The sequence below is a fragment of the Eschrichtius robustus genome, chromosome 1, assembly GCF_028021215.1.
Source record: "Eschrichtius robustus isolate mEscRob2 chromosome 1, mEscRob2.pri, whole genome shotgun sequence".
Taxonomy (NCBI): Eukaryota; Metazoa; Chordata; class Mammalia; order Artiodactyla; family Eschrichtiidae; genus Eschrichtius; species Eschrichtius robustus.
Genome location: NC_090824.1, coordinates 88,123,875 through 88,142,681, shown reverse-complemented (window position 1 = coordinate 88,142,681; position 18,807 = coordinate 88,123,875). Strand labels below are relative to the sequence as shown.

At 37.1% G+C, this 18,807-nt stretch overlaps 1 protein-coding gene across 3 annotated transcripts in view; it reads right to left on the bottom strand.

Moving 5' to 3' along the window:
* The window catches only part of KNL1 (kinetochore scaffold 1), a 65,074-nt gene that overhangs the window by 19,287 nt on the left and 26,980 nt on the right, over positions 1 to 18,807 (bottom strand). For all 3 annotated transcript variants that reach the window (XM_068549390.1, XM_068549398.1, XM_068549407.1), the window contains 5 exons: positions 15,056 to 15,108; positions 9,127 to 14,223; positions 5,850 to 5,988; positions 5,386 to 5,453; positions 4,896 to 4,994 (listed from right to left, as the gene is read on the bottom strand). In XM_068549390.1, coding sequence (XP_068405491.1) covers positions 4,896 to 4,994; positions 5,386 to 5,453; positions 5,850 to 5,988; positions 9,127 to 14,223; positions 15,056 to 15,108 — 5,456 coding nt within the window. The remainder of the gene's footprint in view (positions 1 to 4,895; positions 4,995 to 5,385; positions 5,454 to 5,849; positions 5,989 to 9,126; positions 14,224 to 15,055; positions 15,109 to 18,807) is intronic.

Below are 18,807 nucleotides of genomic sequence, written 5' to 3'. Positions count from 1 at the left end.
ATAATGTTTGGACCTCACTTGGGTTGCAACTTAACAAATGGGAAAATAATGCAGACAATCAGAGAAATAGAAATACTGACTTAATAATTAATCATTTTAAGATATGATTATGGTATTTGGATATTTAAAAAATAAGAGTCCCCATCTTTTTAGGGATACATACTGAAATACAGATAAATTGATGATGCCTGGGATTTGCTTGAAAATAACAGGGGTGGGGAGGTAGGAAAATGTAGAGAATAAAGAGTTGATAATTCTTGAAGTTTGGTGATGGATACACGGGGAGTTCATTAAACTATTATCTATTTTTGTATATGTTTGACAATTCCTATAATAGTAAAGTTTTTTTAAAAAAAGAGTAGGTTTCCTCTTGAACCTTCATAACCACAAAGTGAAACATGGGACCACATTCTCAGAGATTCACCAGGAATGCCAAGTGCCAATGGATATTAGGCTCATGCACTATGGGTACATACTGGATGCAACTGCCCATGCTGTATGCAATACATGGGTAATTTGCTGTACCTTGAGTCCAGGACTATATGCACAGGTCACCCTCCTCACTTGACTTATCTATTTTGATTAAGTGCCCAATTTATGCACAATCAGCTCTTGGGTATTTCAGGCCTGGCAGGGGTACTTGCAGTAGCTCCTCAACCGCACTGAAAAGGTGTAAGTTATAGTGTTTTGGCCTGAGCCACTCCTTGGGCATGCAGGAGGTCTTGGGGCACTACCATAGCACCTTTCTTTTTCTTTCAGTTTTATTGAGATATAATTGACATATAGCACTGAATAAGTTTAAGGTTTACAGCTAATGATCTGACTTACATACATCATGAAATGATTATCACAAGTTTAATAAACATCCATCGTCTCATACAGATACAAAATTAAAGAAATAGAAAAAAATTTTCCTTGTGATGAGAACTCAGGATTTGCTCTCTTAACAACTTTCATAGATAACATACCGCAGTGTTAATTATATTTATCATGTTGTACCTTACATCCCTAGCACTTATTTATCTTATAATTGGAAGTTTGTACCTTTTGACTGCCTTGATCCTATTTCCCCACCTCTCACTGCCCGCCTCTGGTAACCGCAAATCTGATCTCATTTTTAATAAGTTTGTTTGTTTGTTTTTGAAATATAACTGACCTACAACACTATGTTATTAGTTCTTGTTACACAATATAGTGATTTGATATTTCTACATAGTACCTTTTGCCGGTGCTGCCAGCTGAGCTCCTACAACTGCACACACACATATGGATGCTGTACATCTGTCTATGAGGGCTGCCACACATCTCCCCACCTGCCTCAAAAATGCTCTCCCCAGTTCTACCCTAAAGGAGACTCATAGTCATCTAAGTCCTGGAACAGATGCCCATAGCTGTGAACCTCATTTTCCACAGCCCATACATACTCCATTTCTTTGGGCTTCCTCTACTTTGGGATTTTAAAATTTCTTTCCTGATATAGCCTGAATTCTCTTACCATCTTTTTTTAAAAATTTATTTTATTGAAGTATAGTTGATTTCTCTTACTATCTTGATGGGTTTGTTCCCAGATATATTTCCCTAACACTGCCCCTCCTGACCTCCGTAAGGCCTGAGAGGAAAGGGGAGCATTCATACCCTCAAAGATTAGCTTCCTACATATCCTCTCCCTCTTCCACCCTGCCAGCATCCTCTCTGTTCCTACCCTTCCCCTCTGCTCTGGTCCCCTGGTACTCTTTCTGCTTTTCCTAAGACTCTGGCTGCATACCTAGGCACCTTTCTACTCCCCATCTTCAGCTGAGGCAAGGAGATTCTACTAGGAAGGGGCACTATGGTGATAAGAATAATGAGGTTGGCAACCCAAAAGATGCGTAAGTATCTTCCCAGTTTCCATCTTTGATTTACTTTTCACGTTAGATATACAATCCTCCTATAATTGATTTCTTTCTAAACAGCTTTATTGAGATTTAATTTACACACTATATAATTCACCCATTTAAGTATACAATTAAATGATTTTAAAAACATATTCACAGGGTTGTACAACATCAAGCATCAGCTAATTTTAGAGCATTTTCATTCCGCTAAAAGAAACCCTGTACCCGTTAGCTGTCATTCCCCGTTCTCCTCCACCCCATCCCAGCTTCAAGTAACTACTAATCAGTTCACTTTTTGGCTATTATGAATAGTGCTCACATACAAGTTTTTGTGTAGATGTATGTATTCAATTCTCTTAGGTAAATACCTAGAAGTGGAATTGCTGGATCATATAATAGTTCTATGTTTAACTTTTTTTTTTTAAAATTTATTTTATTTATTTATTTTTGGCTGCGTTGGGTTTTCCTTGCTGCATGCGTGCTTTTTCTAGTTGCGGCAAGCGGGGGCTACTTTTCGTTGCGGTGCGTGGGCTTCTCATTGCGGTGGCTTCTCTTGTTGCGGAGCACGGGCTCTAGGCACGTAAGCTTCCGTAGTTGTGTCATGTGGGCTCTACAGCGCAGGCTCAGTAGCTGTGGCGCACGGGCTTCGTTGCTCCGCGGCATGTGGGAACTTCCCGGACCAGGGCTTGAACCCTTGTGCTCTGCATTGGCAGGTGGATTCTTAACCACTGCGCCACCAGGGAAGCCCTATGTTTAACTTTTTGAGGAAATACCCAACTCTTTTCCAAAGTGGCTACACCATTTTACATGCCTATCAGCAATGTATGAAAATTCCAATTTCTCCACATCCTTGCCAATACTTATTATTTTGTGTTTTTGACTACAGCCACCCTAGTGGGTGTGAAGTAGTAACTCATTTTAATTTGTATTTCCTTAATCATCATTTTGTTTATTGGCCATTTACATATCTTCTTTGGAGAAGTGTCTATTCTGATCCTTTGGCTTTTTTTTTTTTTTGGCCACACCGCGGGGCATGTGGGATCTTAGTTCCCCAGCCAGGGATTGGATATACCCCCTGCATTGGAAGTGCGAAGTCCTGACCACTGGACCGCCAGGGAAGTCCCAGACAATTTTTTTAATTGGGTTGTCTTTTTGAATTTCAAGAGTTCTGTATATATTCTGGATACAAGTCTCTTATAAGGTGTATGATTTGCAAATTTTTCTCCCATTCTGTGGGTTGTCTTTTCCCTTTCTTGATGGTATCATTTGTAGCACACAAGTTTTAAATTTTGATGAGCTCCAATTTTTAATTTTGTCACTTGTGCTTTTGGTGTTGTATAGAACTGATTTTTATGTATCGGGTGAAGTATGAATCAAGGTTCATTTTTTTCCTATGGATATCCAACTGATGCAACACCATTTATAGAAAAGGCCACTGTTCTGCAGGGGCATCTTTGTCATAAAGCAAATATTCATATATGTGTGGATCTATTCTTTAAAAGGTAGAACTCATCTGGTCCTAGAGACAATTTTAATGGTAAATTGTAAAAAAAAAAAATTCAATGGTAGTTAATTAGAGTTTTCCAGTTCCTGGGTTAATTTTGGTAATTTATATTTTTCTGAAAAACCATCTAGGTCTTAAAATTTATCATCACAGTTGGTGGATTAAAAAAAAATTCTTTTAATCTCTCCTTTAATCTGTGGACAGGTCTTCTTTCTCAACTATATATATTTTAGCTTTCTCCTTTTTCTTAATTAGGCTCTTGAAGAGTTTTCTTATTTTATCGTCTTTTCAAAGTACCAGTTTTTAGATCTGTTATCTTTTCTACTAATTTTTGTTTTCTATTTCAATAACTTTACTATTTACCTGGATTATATCTGTCTTCCTGCCTTTTAATGGATGTTATTTTATTGTTCATTTTCCAATTTCTTAAAGTGAGTGTTAAAAAATCCTTTATTTTTAGAGTCTTTTCTATAACAATGATATCTAAGGCTTTTAATTCCCTGGTAAGTATAATTTCTGCTGTATATCCCATATATTTGGCATTAAATGTTCTCCTTACTTTGCTTTCTAAATAGTTTTGATTTCCTCTTTGATATGAGTTATCTAGAAATGTGTTTCTTAATTTCCAAGAAGCTAAGATATTTGTCCTTTTATTAGTTCTAATTTTATTGGATTAAGATCAGATGATGGCCACGAAATCTCCATTTTTTTTTTTCCATTTTCTTTGTGGCCAAGGGCATAATTAATTTTTGTAAATGTTCGACAGACTTAAGTGAAAAAAATAGTATGTAATTTTGTATGTAAGTGATACGTTTGTCTATTAATCTTTTAAACTCAGTTTGACTGTATTATTTAAGTATTCTATGACCTTATATATTTTTGATTTTGATAAGTGTTTTAAAAACTTCTGCTGGGGACTTCCCTGGTGGTGCAGTGGTTAAGAATCCACCTGCCAATGCAGGGGACACGGGTTCGATCCCTGGTCCGGGAAGATCCCACATACCGGAGAGCAACTAAGCCTGTGCACCACAACTACTGAAGCCTGTGCACCTAGAGCCCGTGCTCCGCAACAAGAGAAGCCACCACAATGAGAAGCCCACACACTGCAACGAAGAGTAGCCCCCGCTTGCCACAACTAGAGAAGGCCCACACGTAGCAATGAAGACCCAAAGCAGACAAAAAAACAAAAAAAACCAAAAAAAAACCGAAAAAACAAACTTCTGCTGTACTTTTTTAAAAAACCATATGTTCAGGAAAAAGTATAAAAAACAAAATAGACGGCAAGAAATGAAAAAAAAAATAAAATTTCACGTTTTCAAAATTCATGATTATTTTTTAAAAAATCAATTTTTATGCTAACCCCAAATGTACCTTCTACAGGAAAACCTTATATAGGAAAATTTGCTTCCTTAGATTCTTTTTTTGTTTTTTAATAAATGCTTGCTTTGATGCAGTTTAGTAAACAAGTACAATATATTTTAACTGAGATAACTATTTTGCCAAGAAACTGAACTTACTTTGGTTGGGAGATTGCTCTGTCGAGGTTTTTGTATCAGAATGTGGACCTGAAGAAGTATAAAGAACTCCTTTATTGTTATTCTCCCATCTTTGAGTTTCTGAGGAAAAAAAAAAAGTTTGCATGACCATTCAAAGTGAGTCATTTTGACTATAACCACCTCCTTTGTTTCTAAATGGCTTAAAGTACTTTGCATATATTTGTGGAAACACTATCCAGATATTTGTAGGCTATACATGAGCAGATTTTATCTAATATTATTTCTTAAGTTTATTCAGTAACAGTAAAATTGGGAAAAAACCCAACAAAACGTAGGTCTTCCAATTGTGATTCTACTCCACATAATTAATTGCCATGTTGGATCCTTAACCAAAAAAAAAAGAAAACTAGTCTCCTGTATATTTGAAATATTTCATAATTAAAAAAAAATTAAACGAGAAAACAAAATAAGGAAATAAGCTGCATTAGAAATGAGAACTACTTTAACATACCTCCTTCAAGCTCTCTTCACAAACGGTATCTCTGAGGAACTGTGATTCTATTTGACTACTGGGGTGTGCTACAAGTAAAGCAAATTCAAGTGATGAAAAAGTCAAAATTAAATTGTAAACTTAATTTTAGTTATTGTTCAGGTTTATGTGTGGTTCATGCTCTTGAAGCTATCCACTAGGATTTTTCTGGGAAGACAGTCATTTGTAGGGCAAAGTGTATTACAGTTTTAAGGCTCCATACATGTTTCTCTACTAATTATAAGCCTCTTAAGAAACTCACTTTTGTAATATACACTTCTCAATTTATTAAAATAACTAAGAATTAAAAATAAACTAAGTATGACTTTACTTATCAACTACCAAAAAGCTTATACAACTTTCAAGTATCTCCTGAACTGAAATACATTTATTATTAGTCAAGTAAGCAGATGACTTCTATTATTTAGCCTTCATGAAGGTCTTACTGCTGAAGTCCAGAGAGGTCCCATCAGCCTTGACTGAATCCAGAGAACTGCTGCAACTAGATGGGGTCCTGCTCAGGCTTTTTATCAACACACTGTTAGCATTTTTATCTATAGCTCCTTCAGCACGGTGATCAAAAATCTGAAATGATCAATAAAGAAACATCATAAGAATAATGTTATGACAGTGTATACTTATAATGACTAAATGTTCAATGTTAAGAGAAATACTTCTAACATAAAATTTATCTATAATCATATAAAATACCTTAGTAAAGAATTAGAATAAGCAACAGGTAACTTTTTAGGCTTTTAGAGTTCAAAGTAATTTTATTTAAAAATATATAGAAATAACTTTGTGCATTATACTATATAGGCAAATGTTCCCCAGAGGTATCTAGGTTACAGCCATATCCTATGAGCTACCAAATGTTGACCTATCCAATTTTTCAACTACTAGTCACCACGGTCAGGACTACCACACTGCAGAAAACCAGAAGAGAATACCGGCTGTACACGATGGCTCTGTCTAGAGTACAGAGAAGGCATTTATTTCCAGGCTTTAGTACTTCCTTCCCCAGGTGACCAAGACTCCTTTGGATGAAGTCAAATAAGTCATATGGTCCTGCTTTGACAATTTTAACCATTTGACTTTACAGCCTTAAATGCCATTTTCATCTACCTACTTGCTTATGTTTTTTTTAAAAATAAATTTATTTTATTTATTGATTTTTGGCTGAGTTGGGTCTTCATTGCTGCGTGCGGGCTTTCTCTAGTTGCAGTGAGCGGGGGCTACTCTTCGTTGCGGTGCGCAGGCTTCTCACTGCAGTGGCTTCTCTTGTTGCGGAGCATGGGCTCTAGGCGTGCGGACTTCAGTAGTTGCAGCACACAGGCTCAGTAGTTGTGGCTCACGGGCTCTAGAGCGCAGGCTCAGTAGTTGTAGCACACAGGCTTAGTTGCTCCACGGCATGTGGGATCTTCCCGGATCAGGGATTGAACCCGCGTCCCCTGCATTGGCAGGTGGATTCTCAACCACTGCACCACCAGGGAAGCCCTGCTTGTTTTTAAGGGCAATATATTCCTTGTTTAAGTGCTAGGATGTGACGTCTATGAGAACAGATTTTTGTCCGTAAATTCCCACTGGAGCATTCCCAGGACTTAAACAGTACCTAGGACATAGCAGATACCCAATAAATATTTATTGAACAAAATAATACTAATTTTCATAGAATCTATTCAGTTATACATTTTACATTACTGTTACAACTTTCTCAAAGCTTCATGGATGAACAATTTCCTCAGGACCTCACCTTAAAGAACCACTGAAATCATCTTCTAAGCTTATTTACATATTTCTTAACAGAGTTTAAACTTTGTTTCTATGAACCTATGATACTTCCTTTTTTTTTTTTAAATAAATTTATTTGTTTTTTTATTTTTGGCTGTGTTGGGTCTTCGTTGCTGTGCACGGGCTTTCTCTAGTTGCGGCGAGCTGGGGCTACTCTTCGTTGTGGTGCGCGGGCTTCTCATTGTCGTGGCTTCTCTTGTTGCGGAGCACGGGCTCTAGGCACGTAAGCTTCAGTAGTTGTGGCACACGGGTTTAGCTGCTCTGCAGCATGTGGGATCTTCCTGGGCCAGGGATTGAACCTGTGTCTCCTGCACTGGCAGGCGGATTCTTAACCACTGCACCACCAGGGAAGCCCGAAGCCCCCTGTGATCCTATGAAACTTTCTAATCTTTATTTCTCCACCTGTAAAACTCAGTTTCAGTGACAAGTTATCCAAATCAGTGTTCCCTCAACTTTTAAAGTCTATGCCTTTTTTTTTTTAAAGGTTTTTAAAATAACACTTATTTCTTAAAAGTTAACATGTGCAAAATAGGAAACCAAAAAACACAAGAAGAAAAGACAAAGTCATCCACAATCACAAGCAGTTTACCATTTGATGTGTCATCCTAGGTCTCATTTGTGTACCTACAAAACTTAGCATCCATTTTTATATAATTAAGATCATACAGTTATGTATCATGCTTTTTCACACACCATGAATATTTACCATTTAAAAGTCCCAAAGCTATGAGTATTTTGATAACCAAGAACACACTAAACCAACTCAATCTGGAAGGAAAAAATGTAATCCTGCCTTTCTTGGCAACAAAAATTTCATAAAAGACAAAAATGGCAACAGGCCTCTAGATAAAGATATTGGCAGTTATGACTAAAATACTACATTCCCTTAATGTTCAATTAAAAATGAGACATAATGCAACAGAGTACATAAAGTATAATGCTTCTAAGAGGATTCATTATCTAAACTATTAAAGTATTAGCAAGGAGGTATGTTTCCACTGAATTACTTAACAACATATTCCTATAGTACAGCCAAGAGATACACACACATCAGTGGTTATCATCAAAATTTAAATATGAACACATCCACATATAGCCCTCCCTTTATACTTCCTTCTGCCCCTCTGCTGCCAACCTAATGAACAAGTCCTGACATACATCTCTTAGTGATGGTTTAACAATTCCATGTCCAAGATGTTGCTTTTTTATCAATTATAATGAAGATATTTACAAATTGGTTAATTCACTAGCTCTACTTTTTATCATACATTGTCACCTCAGGACATCTAAGAAGCCTAGGTGTTGCAAAATAAAGAAAGAACCTTCCATGACTTTTTAAATAAACACAAAATCTCACTTACTTCACTTTGAGATACTGGGCTTGATCTAGGCATTCTCCCATCCTCGAAAGAAATGGACTTTCAGCTTCTATATATCCTCATTAGCCAAGAAAATTCAGTCCAGCTTTTCTTTAAGCAGTTTGCATAATAAAAAAACTTTTTACCCTCCAAATATTTTCACACTGAAGATGACTTGTCAAACCACATATACCCTGGCTAGAGATTCTCATATGCAAAGCCAAAATGACAAATCACTAGAAGTGACAGAATATTTAGAATTAATTACACAATTTTGATATTAATTTTTGTACTACTTGCCATTTCATTTTTTGTGACCATTTGTCACTTCAAATTGTGTTTAAGTCCAACTGCTAGTCAATTAATTTCTTAAGATTCTACATGGGAATATTTAAGAAAGGTTTAAGATGACTAGTATAATGCTAGTCAATTAATTTCTTAAGATTCTACATAGGAATATTTCTCCAGGTCTATAATTGGAAATAATCAATTCCTGCTTACCCGAGACTAAAATTAAAATTCAAGAATACTCATAAAAAATCAAGAACATTTCTTAATTCAAGACAGAGCTCACCTCCTGATCTTGTGCGGTATCACTAAACCTAATTTCACTTTTTCTGATTTTTTTCTCATCCTGAATATCATCTTCTTCTTCTTGTACCCAGGTTCTTTTTTGGCTATTGCAGGTTTCTTCCAGTTTATTTTCAGATGGTGAAATCTCTTTTTGGTATGTCTCAGTCAAAGCCTTTTCCTCAGTATCTATGCTAAGAGAGTCTGAGGAATTAATCTCACCCGGATATATAGGAAGATTTTCCTCATTTATATATTGAGATGGGCTTAAGTTCAGTTTAGCTGCAACAAATCCAGTATCTGAATGTTTATTGGAGACTGGCTGAGTTTCTAAGTTATTTAAATCAGTTGTGTCTGCTGGAATCGGCTTCAGGTCATCAATACCAGTGACACTACAGTTTCTCTTGTTTGGCAATCTGGGCAAAAATATTCCCAAAGAACATCTCCTCACTTTATCTTTTATAGTCGTCATTAATGGTACAGAGATGGTTTCAGCTCCATTATGAGAAATTTTATTTTCTTCATCCCTATGATCTTTAACACTGCTGGACGCTATGTTAACATTATGTATTTCTGTAGCTTGCACTATACTCTTATTACTGTGTGCCTTATTTACTAATTCAAGTAATTGTTCTGGAGAAGGTGGTATATGAACTGGTTGGAAATCTAAGAATTCTTCAGTTTTTTCATTCAAATTATTCAGATGTGGTTTGATACTACTAAAAGTTGCAGCATTAGATGCAATTACAGGATCTGATGCTTCTCTAGGATTGATATGAGTTTGAATAACTTGCTTAGTCAAGTCTGAGTTACTGTGGAAATCTATAGCTGTATTACATTTAGCTGTTTGAATATTTTTCTTTAGTTCTTTTTTACAGGCCATAGTAAACTGTTTCTCATTATTGAGCATTGTGGAATTGTTTTCACATATGGGTTCAGAGGAATTTCCTCTAACAATATTTAAATTCTTATTTCCTGATTTAGACAATATTGTTTCATCTTTACTGACAATACTCTGTCCTTGTTGAGGTAATGGACGTTGCTGGGTTGACAGATGATGCTGAGAAGCAACACAAACATCATCAACAAAGGTCTTCTTTAAACTATGCTCTGCATTATCAACAAAGGCCTCCATTTGATCCTTTGGAAGCTTACAAGATACTTGCTTTGAGTTAAGTTTAGTCATCTCCCCCAAATCTTCACCATATACTAAAGTTTCATTAGCTAATAGATTTGGGGGCTCCTTAATCAGATCTTGATCTTTGAGTACTGTTAGGACACAGTCTAACTGTCCTTGGGTACTGGTTTGAACAACTTTTTCCTTCTCTAACAAAGAACAAGGAGCAGAAAGAGGCAGTCCCTCAGATTTCAAATAATATTCACTAGCTAAATTGTTTGCATAAGGAAGATCATTTTGCACTGGGCAATGACTGGCTTTTACATCATCTTTATCACATAAGGGCATGCCATTCTCCTCCAAATTATCAAAAAAGGAAACAACACTAGGTAAACAGGAATAATTATCACTGGATCCACAAATAGCAGCTGCAGAACTGCCTGTAAAACCCACATTACTTCTATCTGTACTATTTAAGTGACAGCTTTCAATTTTGGCTTTTTCCAATACATGGGCCTGGACTACAACTTTCATGACCTCTTCATCCACAGCAGTGCTATGGAATTTGATTTCTGTCTCACCTTGACCCCCAGACAACGTATCAGTAGGAACAAAGGGTATCACATGATGCTTTTGCTCAGTGTGAAGAACAATTTTGTTTTCTACAGCCAGTGCTTGTTCTTTAGTGATTTCTTGAACAGAGCTACCATCCTTAGGAAAAGAAACACCCAAGGTTTTTCCTTTTGCTATTCCAAATTTAGGGTACTCTTGAAGTATTTTCTCCATGGCTTGACTATCAATGAAAACAGTGTGAGACTTAGTAACTTCCAGATCACTGTGATTATCTACAAACATAACGGTTTTGTTCATAGGCCCAGTGGTTCTTTTATCTGGTGAGAGAGGTTTATATTCTAAGGCAGTTGTATGACTTCTGGTAATCTCCGTATCATCCTGCCCACATGTATGTAAAACAGTATTAGAAGTTCCTTCCAAAGGCACCCAATGGGAGTCCTCTCTATCTTCCAGGACACCTTTGTTATTTATTTCCACTGTACAACTCTGGATGACATCCATATCATTTCTGTCATTCTTTGAGAATGCAATGGTCTTGCCATTTTTGAGTTTAAGGCTCTTCCTTCTCTGACTTTTGCCTGATAGAGATTCATTCAGAAATCCAGGCTTTTGTGTATCTTTGTCATTTTTCCAAATGGTTGATTTAGATACTTCCATGTTATCATCAGATATAAATGCTTCAGCTTTCTCTAAAGGATCACTATTAGACCATTCCCCCGGTAATGTTAGCTGGCTGACTTTTGCTACTGAATGATCACTTTCACCATTGTCTGGAAAGAAAACACCCTCCTTAGCAGGATTAGGTGTCACTTTTGATTTTTCTAGGCTTTTTCTTTTGGATAGTTCAAAGTTAGGGCTGTCTGGAAGCACAGTTTTCTCCTTTGCTTGGTAGTCAATGAAAACAGTATGGGACTTTGTCATCTCTAGTTCATCGTGATTATCTATAAACATTACAGTTTTGTCCACAGGCCTAGTAGTTATTTTATCTGGTGAGACAGTTTTACATTCTATAGCAGTTGTGTGACTTCTGGTGACTTCCATGTCATTCTGCCCACATGTATACAAAACAGTTTTAGAAGTTCCTGCCAAAGGCACCAAATGGGAATCATGTTCATCTAGTAAAGGTCTATGATTTATTTCCACTGTATAACTCTTGGTGATATCCATATCATTCTCATCTCCCTCAGAAAATACAACAGTATTATCAATTTTTAGTCTGCCAAGACTTTTCCTTTCACAAATTTTGACATCTTGCTTTTCATTCAGAATTCCAGTTTTGTCCTTCAACACACCCATGATATCATTAGAAATAAATACTCCAGTTTTTTCTACAGGACTTTCATTACATTTTTCAACTTTTACAGCTTTCTGTCTGTTTACTGTTGTTAGCTGGTTGTTAGTGTTTTCTAAATTAGTCTTACCTAGTTCTAGTACTTCAGAAGGACCAAATCCAATGACAACAGTGTGACTCTTGGTTAGGTCCATATTTTGCTCCTTCTCTGAACAAATAATTATCTTGTCATGAAAACAGTCAGGTGTAGGACTGCCTAAACTTTTCCTCAGTGGCTCAGGCAGTTTAGAATTCTGGCCTGGTACAGATTTCACTGTTTGACTGTTAACAGCAGTATTATGATTTCTCATGGCAGACTGTCCTTCTGATGAAAACAATGGCTTTGTAGTAGGAAACAAAGATTGCTCACAAGAAACTGTATTTCTATTATTTCTCAGTGGTACTTGTTTATCAAGATCTCCACCAGAGTATACTATATTATGGCTTGTTGCTATGTTCTGGTTAGTATCAGGTGACTGAGGAGAATCTTTATCAAGATAGGGTGAAATATTCAAAACTTGATCTTTTCCTTTGTCCCAGGTGTCAGTTGGGATGTTTTTAGATATTATGTTTGGTTGTCGGCATGGTTCAATATGACCTTTGGTCATTTCTTCCCATTCATCTGAAGGGCTTATGCTGTGAGAGTGAGATTTACTGGTATTCTCAGATGCCAGACTGTAAGATGCAAGAGGAAACTGACTTCCTACATTAGCTATGTGACTTTTAGTCAAATCCATATTTTCATCTGTGAAGATTTCAGTCCTTTTGTCAGTCAATGAAATAAATAAAGGATTTTCCAGGCTCTGCTGTAATCGTTCCTTAGATACATGAGGAACTGAGCTATAATTTATATTCATTTCCCCATCCTCTGACACGATTATGTGATTTTGGATCATCATTTCTTTTTCAGATACTGGTGCAGCTGCTATCTGTACATTTGTCTGAACTTGTTTAAAAATTTGATTATCTATTGCAACTGTGTGACTCTTGGTAATGTCCATGCTTTCTTCTCCCAAATAAATAGTATTCTCCCTGAGAAGAGAGATGGCATCTGGATTGGGATACATTTTAGAATAACTCCTGTCATGCTTTAGCAAATTCTTCTCCTCTCTCATACTTGAGAAACACTTGGTCAGTTCCATGGCATCATTACAACTAGAATAGAAAAATGTCTTATAATCTTGAATAGCTGGACTGGAATGTTTAGATTCTGGGATCATGGCCAATGTTCTGATATCCTGGTTGGAAGTCTGTGTGACTGTCTGAATCTCTCTCCCTGTAATATGACTGCTGGTAATATGTATGTCACCTTCAGGGTTTAAGGAAGGGTCCTGAAAAGCATCATTCGGTTTATCCTTAAAGACTGTCTTCTGTCCTAGTGCTTTAGCTCCATGACCTGTTGAAACATCCATCATGACATTCTGAGTTTGATTTTCTATTTCAGACAGATTATCTGCTGAAGGTAACTTCTGTGTTGTGTGGTTAATTGTCAGGTCCATAAAGTCATTGCCATAAGTTGTAATATCATCACCTTCAAATTCCCTTAAGCTGGGCTCACTGGATGTGGGAACCAAAGTCTGAATATTGGCTGTATGACACTGGGTAAAATTCATCCCATCATCTTGTTCTCTAAAGAGTCTAGTCATATTACTGCTATTTTCATCTACACTAAGAGATACATGCATTTGGTGCATAGAAGAGGCCCTATTTGATTCTTTGGAATGAATAGGCATCTCAGAATTTTCTTTATCAGGTCCTGTAAAAGGAGAAGCATTCGATTTTCCTGTTTTCAATCTTTTTACAAAGTCATTGAAATTTATTTTCTTTTCTGAAGAAGTGCTTTGATCCCTGGAAAAATTTAATTCTTTCTTCATTCTTGCATCCTCAATGTGGAGCTTTAAGTTAGCCAGAAATGATGTGGTATCTATCTTGGTTGATTTTTCACTTTTGGTACAATCTAAAAGGCCTTTGGTAATCATCACAGTGTGACTTGCTGTCAGGTCCATCTGGTTTTCATCTGAAAAGATGACTGTCTGGTCATTTGCATGTTTCCTTTCATGGTTGTATTCTGTAATTGAAATCTACAAAGAAAGCAAATATAAGAGATCAAATCAAATGCAAGCTTCTAAAAAGGTATTTTATAACATGTACTATATAGAAAGAGTATTATATAAACAATCCTAGATGATGGTTTCATGTTACATTGGTTTGTTTGAATCAGTGGTGTGGTGTGCAACATGTAATTTGTTATGTAAATTTTTTTCTGAAGTCTGTGAATACTTTTAGTGTTTCTGAACAAATTAAAAGTTAGGGTTAATTATTCACCCCCAGACTGACTAAAAACTGAAAAGACTGACAATACCAAATGTAACTATAATGTAAATTCTAATTGTTATATTAGATAGGTCATTCTCATTCTAAGTAAAAAAGACTTGGAAGGAATAAGTGCATGATGGCTAATTTATAGTACACTCTATACTCTTGGGTGGTTGAGTTGTCCTTGAATGCAGTGGTTTTACTTGTAAGGACACAGTCTAACTCTTTATTGCTCAAAGTATGGTCTGTGGACCAGTGCATTAGTATCACCTAAGAGACTGTTAGAACTATAGAATTTCAGGACCTACCACAGATCTGCTGGGTAAGAATCTATATTTTAATAAAATCCTGAGATGATTCATATGCCCATTAAAGTTGAGAAGTCCTTATATAATTAACATATTTCCCTGTTATTTAAACTGGCAGTGATTTAACTATACTTAGTTAACTGGAAAGGTACGTAGTTTTTCCAGTCTATGTTGGTCCATTTTGGTAAGTAATCCCTAAGTCATGTCACTAACATGAAATTTTTTGTGTTTTAAAAGTTTTAACTATCAAAGAAGATTAAAATATGAAGGCACTTGCATGAACTCATACCTCTCTCTGGGCCATCTGGGTCTGAATGGGAGCACAAAGCAATGTATTCATCCCTATTAAGTAAAAAGAAAAACTACAGTCAATGACAAAAATATATATCACCAAGAGCCTGACTTTCCTTTTCTTAGGAATTTCATCAGCTACAAGTATTTACTAAAGTTTTTTCAGTTACTAAGTCCTTCCTAAATTTCACTGAGACTTTTAAATTTTCCCATTTTAGAAACAGAGAGATCAGTGATTACTGTATTCTCTGTGTGACTGAAATATTTTTCGAATGTGGTAGAGATTTTTAAAAGGTGGGATTCTAAAAGTGGAAAGTGTGGACTACTTTTTTTCCTCCTTCACTTCTCCATTTTTATTTCCTGGATAGTAGAAGTTACATAGTAAATAGTACCAACTGATAAGACCAAAATGTTAATAGTACAGATGAACTTATTTGCAAAGCAGACAGACATAGACATAGAGAACAAATGTATGGATACCAAGGCGGTAAGGAAGGGTGGGATGGATTGGGAGATGGGGATTGACATATAAACACTACTATGTATAAAACAGATAACTAATGAGAATAGACTGTATAGCACAGGGAACTCTACTCAATGCTCTGTGGGGACCTAAATGGGAAGGAAATCCAAGGAAGAGGGGATATATACATAAGTGTGGCTGATTCACTTTGCTGTACAGCAGAAACTAAGACAACATTGTAAAGCAACTATACTCCAAAAAAAAAAAAAAAAAAAAAAAAAAAGACCAAGATGTTAGGGTAAGATTTTGAAGCATCTTTTATTCTATGTTAAGGAATCTAAATGTTTCCAGGATGAGACATGCATTTTATAAAAATAATTCAAGAGAAGGAGAAGAAAGAAGATTCAAGAGAGGATAAACGAATGAAGAAGCTACTCTAAAAGTTCAGATACAACATGTTGAGAGTTTGTGTTAGGGCAAGAGACAATAAGAATGGAAATAAGGGATTAGACTCAAGACATTCTAGAACTAGAGACTGGTTCAAGATGGCAGAGTAGAAGAACGTGCGCTCACTCCCTCTTGCGAGAGCACCAGAATCACAACTAACTGCTGAACAATCATTGACAGGAAGACACTGGAACTCACCAAAAAAGATACCCCACATCCAAAGACAAAGGAGAAGCCACAATGAGATGGTAGGAGGGCTGCAATCACAATAAAATCAAATCCCATAACTTCTGGGTGGGTGACACACAAACTGGAGAACACTTATACCACAGAAGTTCACCCACTGGAGTGAAGGTTCTGAGCCCCATGTCAGGCTTCCCAACCTGGGGGTCCGGCAAACGGGAGGAGGAATTCCTAGAGAATCAGACTTCGAAGGCTAGCGGGATTTGATTGCAGGACTTCAACAGGACTGGGGGAAACAGAGACTCCACTCTTGGAGGGCACACACAAAGTAGTGTAGCATCGGGACCCAGGGGAAGGAGCAGTGACCCCAAAGGAGACTGAACCAGACCTACCTGCTAGTGTCGGAGGGTCTCCTGCAGAGGCAGGGGGTGGCTGTGGCTCACCATGAGGACAAGGACACTGGCAGCAGAAGTTCTGGGAAGTACTCCTTGGCGTGAGCCCTCCCAGAGTCCACCATTAGCCCCACCAAAGAGCCAGGTAGGCTCCAGTGTTGGGTTGCCTCAGACCAAACAACCAACAGGGAGGGAACCCAGCCCCACCCACCAGCAGACAAGCGGATTAAAGTTTTACTGGGCTCTGCCCACCGGAGCAACACCCAGCTCTACCCACCACCAGTCCCTCCCATCAGGAAACTTGCACAAGCCTCTTAGATAGCCTCATCCACCAGAGGGCAGACAGCAGAAGCAAGAAGAACTACAATCCTGCAGCCTGTGGAACAAAAACCACATCCACAGAAAGACAGACAAGATGAAAAGGCACAGGGCTATGTACCAGATGAAGGAACAAGATAAAACCCCAGAAAAACAACTAAATGAAGTGGAGACAGGCAACCTTCCAGAAAAAGAATTCAGAATAATGATAGTGAAGATGATCCAGGACCTCGGGAAAAGAATGGAGGCAAAGATCGAGAAGATGCAAGAAATGTTTAACAAAGATCTAGAAGAATTAAAGAACAAACAGAGATGAACAATACAATAACTGAAATGAAAACTACACTAGAAGGAATTAATAGCAGAATAACTGAGGCAGAAGAACGGATAAGTGACCTGGAAGACAGAATGGTGGAATTCACTGCTGCGGAACAGACTAAAGAAAAAAGAATGAAAAGAAATGAAGACAGCCTAAGAGACCTCTGGGACAACATTAAACGCAACAACAATCGCATCATAGGGGTCCCAGAAGGAGAAGAGAGAGAGAAAGGACCCGAGAAAATATTTGAAGAGATTATAGTTGAAAACTTCCCTAACATGGGAAAGGAAATAGCCACCCAAGTCCAGGAAGCGCAGAGAGTCCCATACAGGATAAACCCAATGAGAAACAGGCCGAGACACACAGTAATCAAATTGGCAAAAGTTAAAGACAAAGAAAGATTATTGAAAGCAGCAAGGGAAAAATGACAAATAACATACAAGGGAACTCCCATAAGGTTAACAGCTGATTTCTCAGAAGAAACTCTACAAGCCAGAAGAGAGTGGCATGATATATTTAAAGTGATGAAAGGGAAGAACCTACAATCAAGATTACTCTACCTGGCAAGGATCTCATTCAGATTTGATGGAGAAATCAAAAGCTTTACAGACAAGCAAAAGCTAAGAGAATTCAGCACCACCAAACCAGCACTACAGCAAATGCTAGAGGAACTTCTCTAAGTGGGAAACACAAGAGAAGAAAAGGACCTACAAAAACAAACCCAAAACAATTAAGAAAATGGTCATAGGAACATACACATTGATAATTACCTTAAATGTGAATGGATTAAATGCTCCAACCAAAAGACACAGGCTTGCTGAATGGATACAAAAACAACACCCATATATATGCTATCTACAAGAGACCCACTTCAGACCTAGGGACACATACAGACTGCAAGTCAGGGGATGGAAAAAGATATTCCATGCAAATGGAAATCAAACGAAAGCTGGAGTAGAAATACTCGTATCAGACAAAATAGACTTTAAAATAAAAAATGTTACAAGAGACAAGGAAGGACACTACATAATGATCAAGGGATCAATCCAAGAAGATATAACAATTATAAATATATATGCACCCAACACAGGAGCACCTCAATACATAAGGCAACTGCTAACAGCTATAAAAGAGGAAATCGACAGTAACACAATAATAGTGGGGGACTTTAACACCTCACTTACACCAATGGACAGAACATCCAAACAGAAAATTAATAAGGAAACACAAGCTTTAAATGACACAATAGACCAGATAGATTTAATTGATATTTTTAGGACATTCCATCCAAAAACAGCAGATTACACTTTCTTCTCAAGTGCACATGGAACATTCTCCAGGATAGATCACATCTTGGGTCACAAATCAAGCCTCAGGAAATTTAAGAAAGCTGAACTCATATCAAGCATCTTTTCCAACCACAACACCGAGATTAGAAATCAATTACAGGGAAAAAAAACGTAAAAAGCATAAACACATGGAGGCTAAACAATATGTTACTAAATAACCAAGAGATCACTGAAGAAATCAAAGAGGAAATCAAAAAATACCTAGAGACAAATGACAATGAAAACATGATGATACAAAACCTATGGGATGCAGCAAAAGCTGTTCTAAGAGGGAAGTTT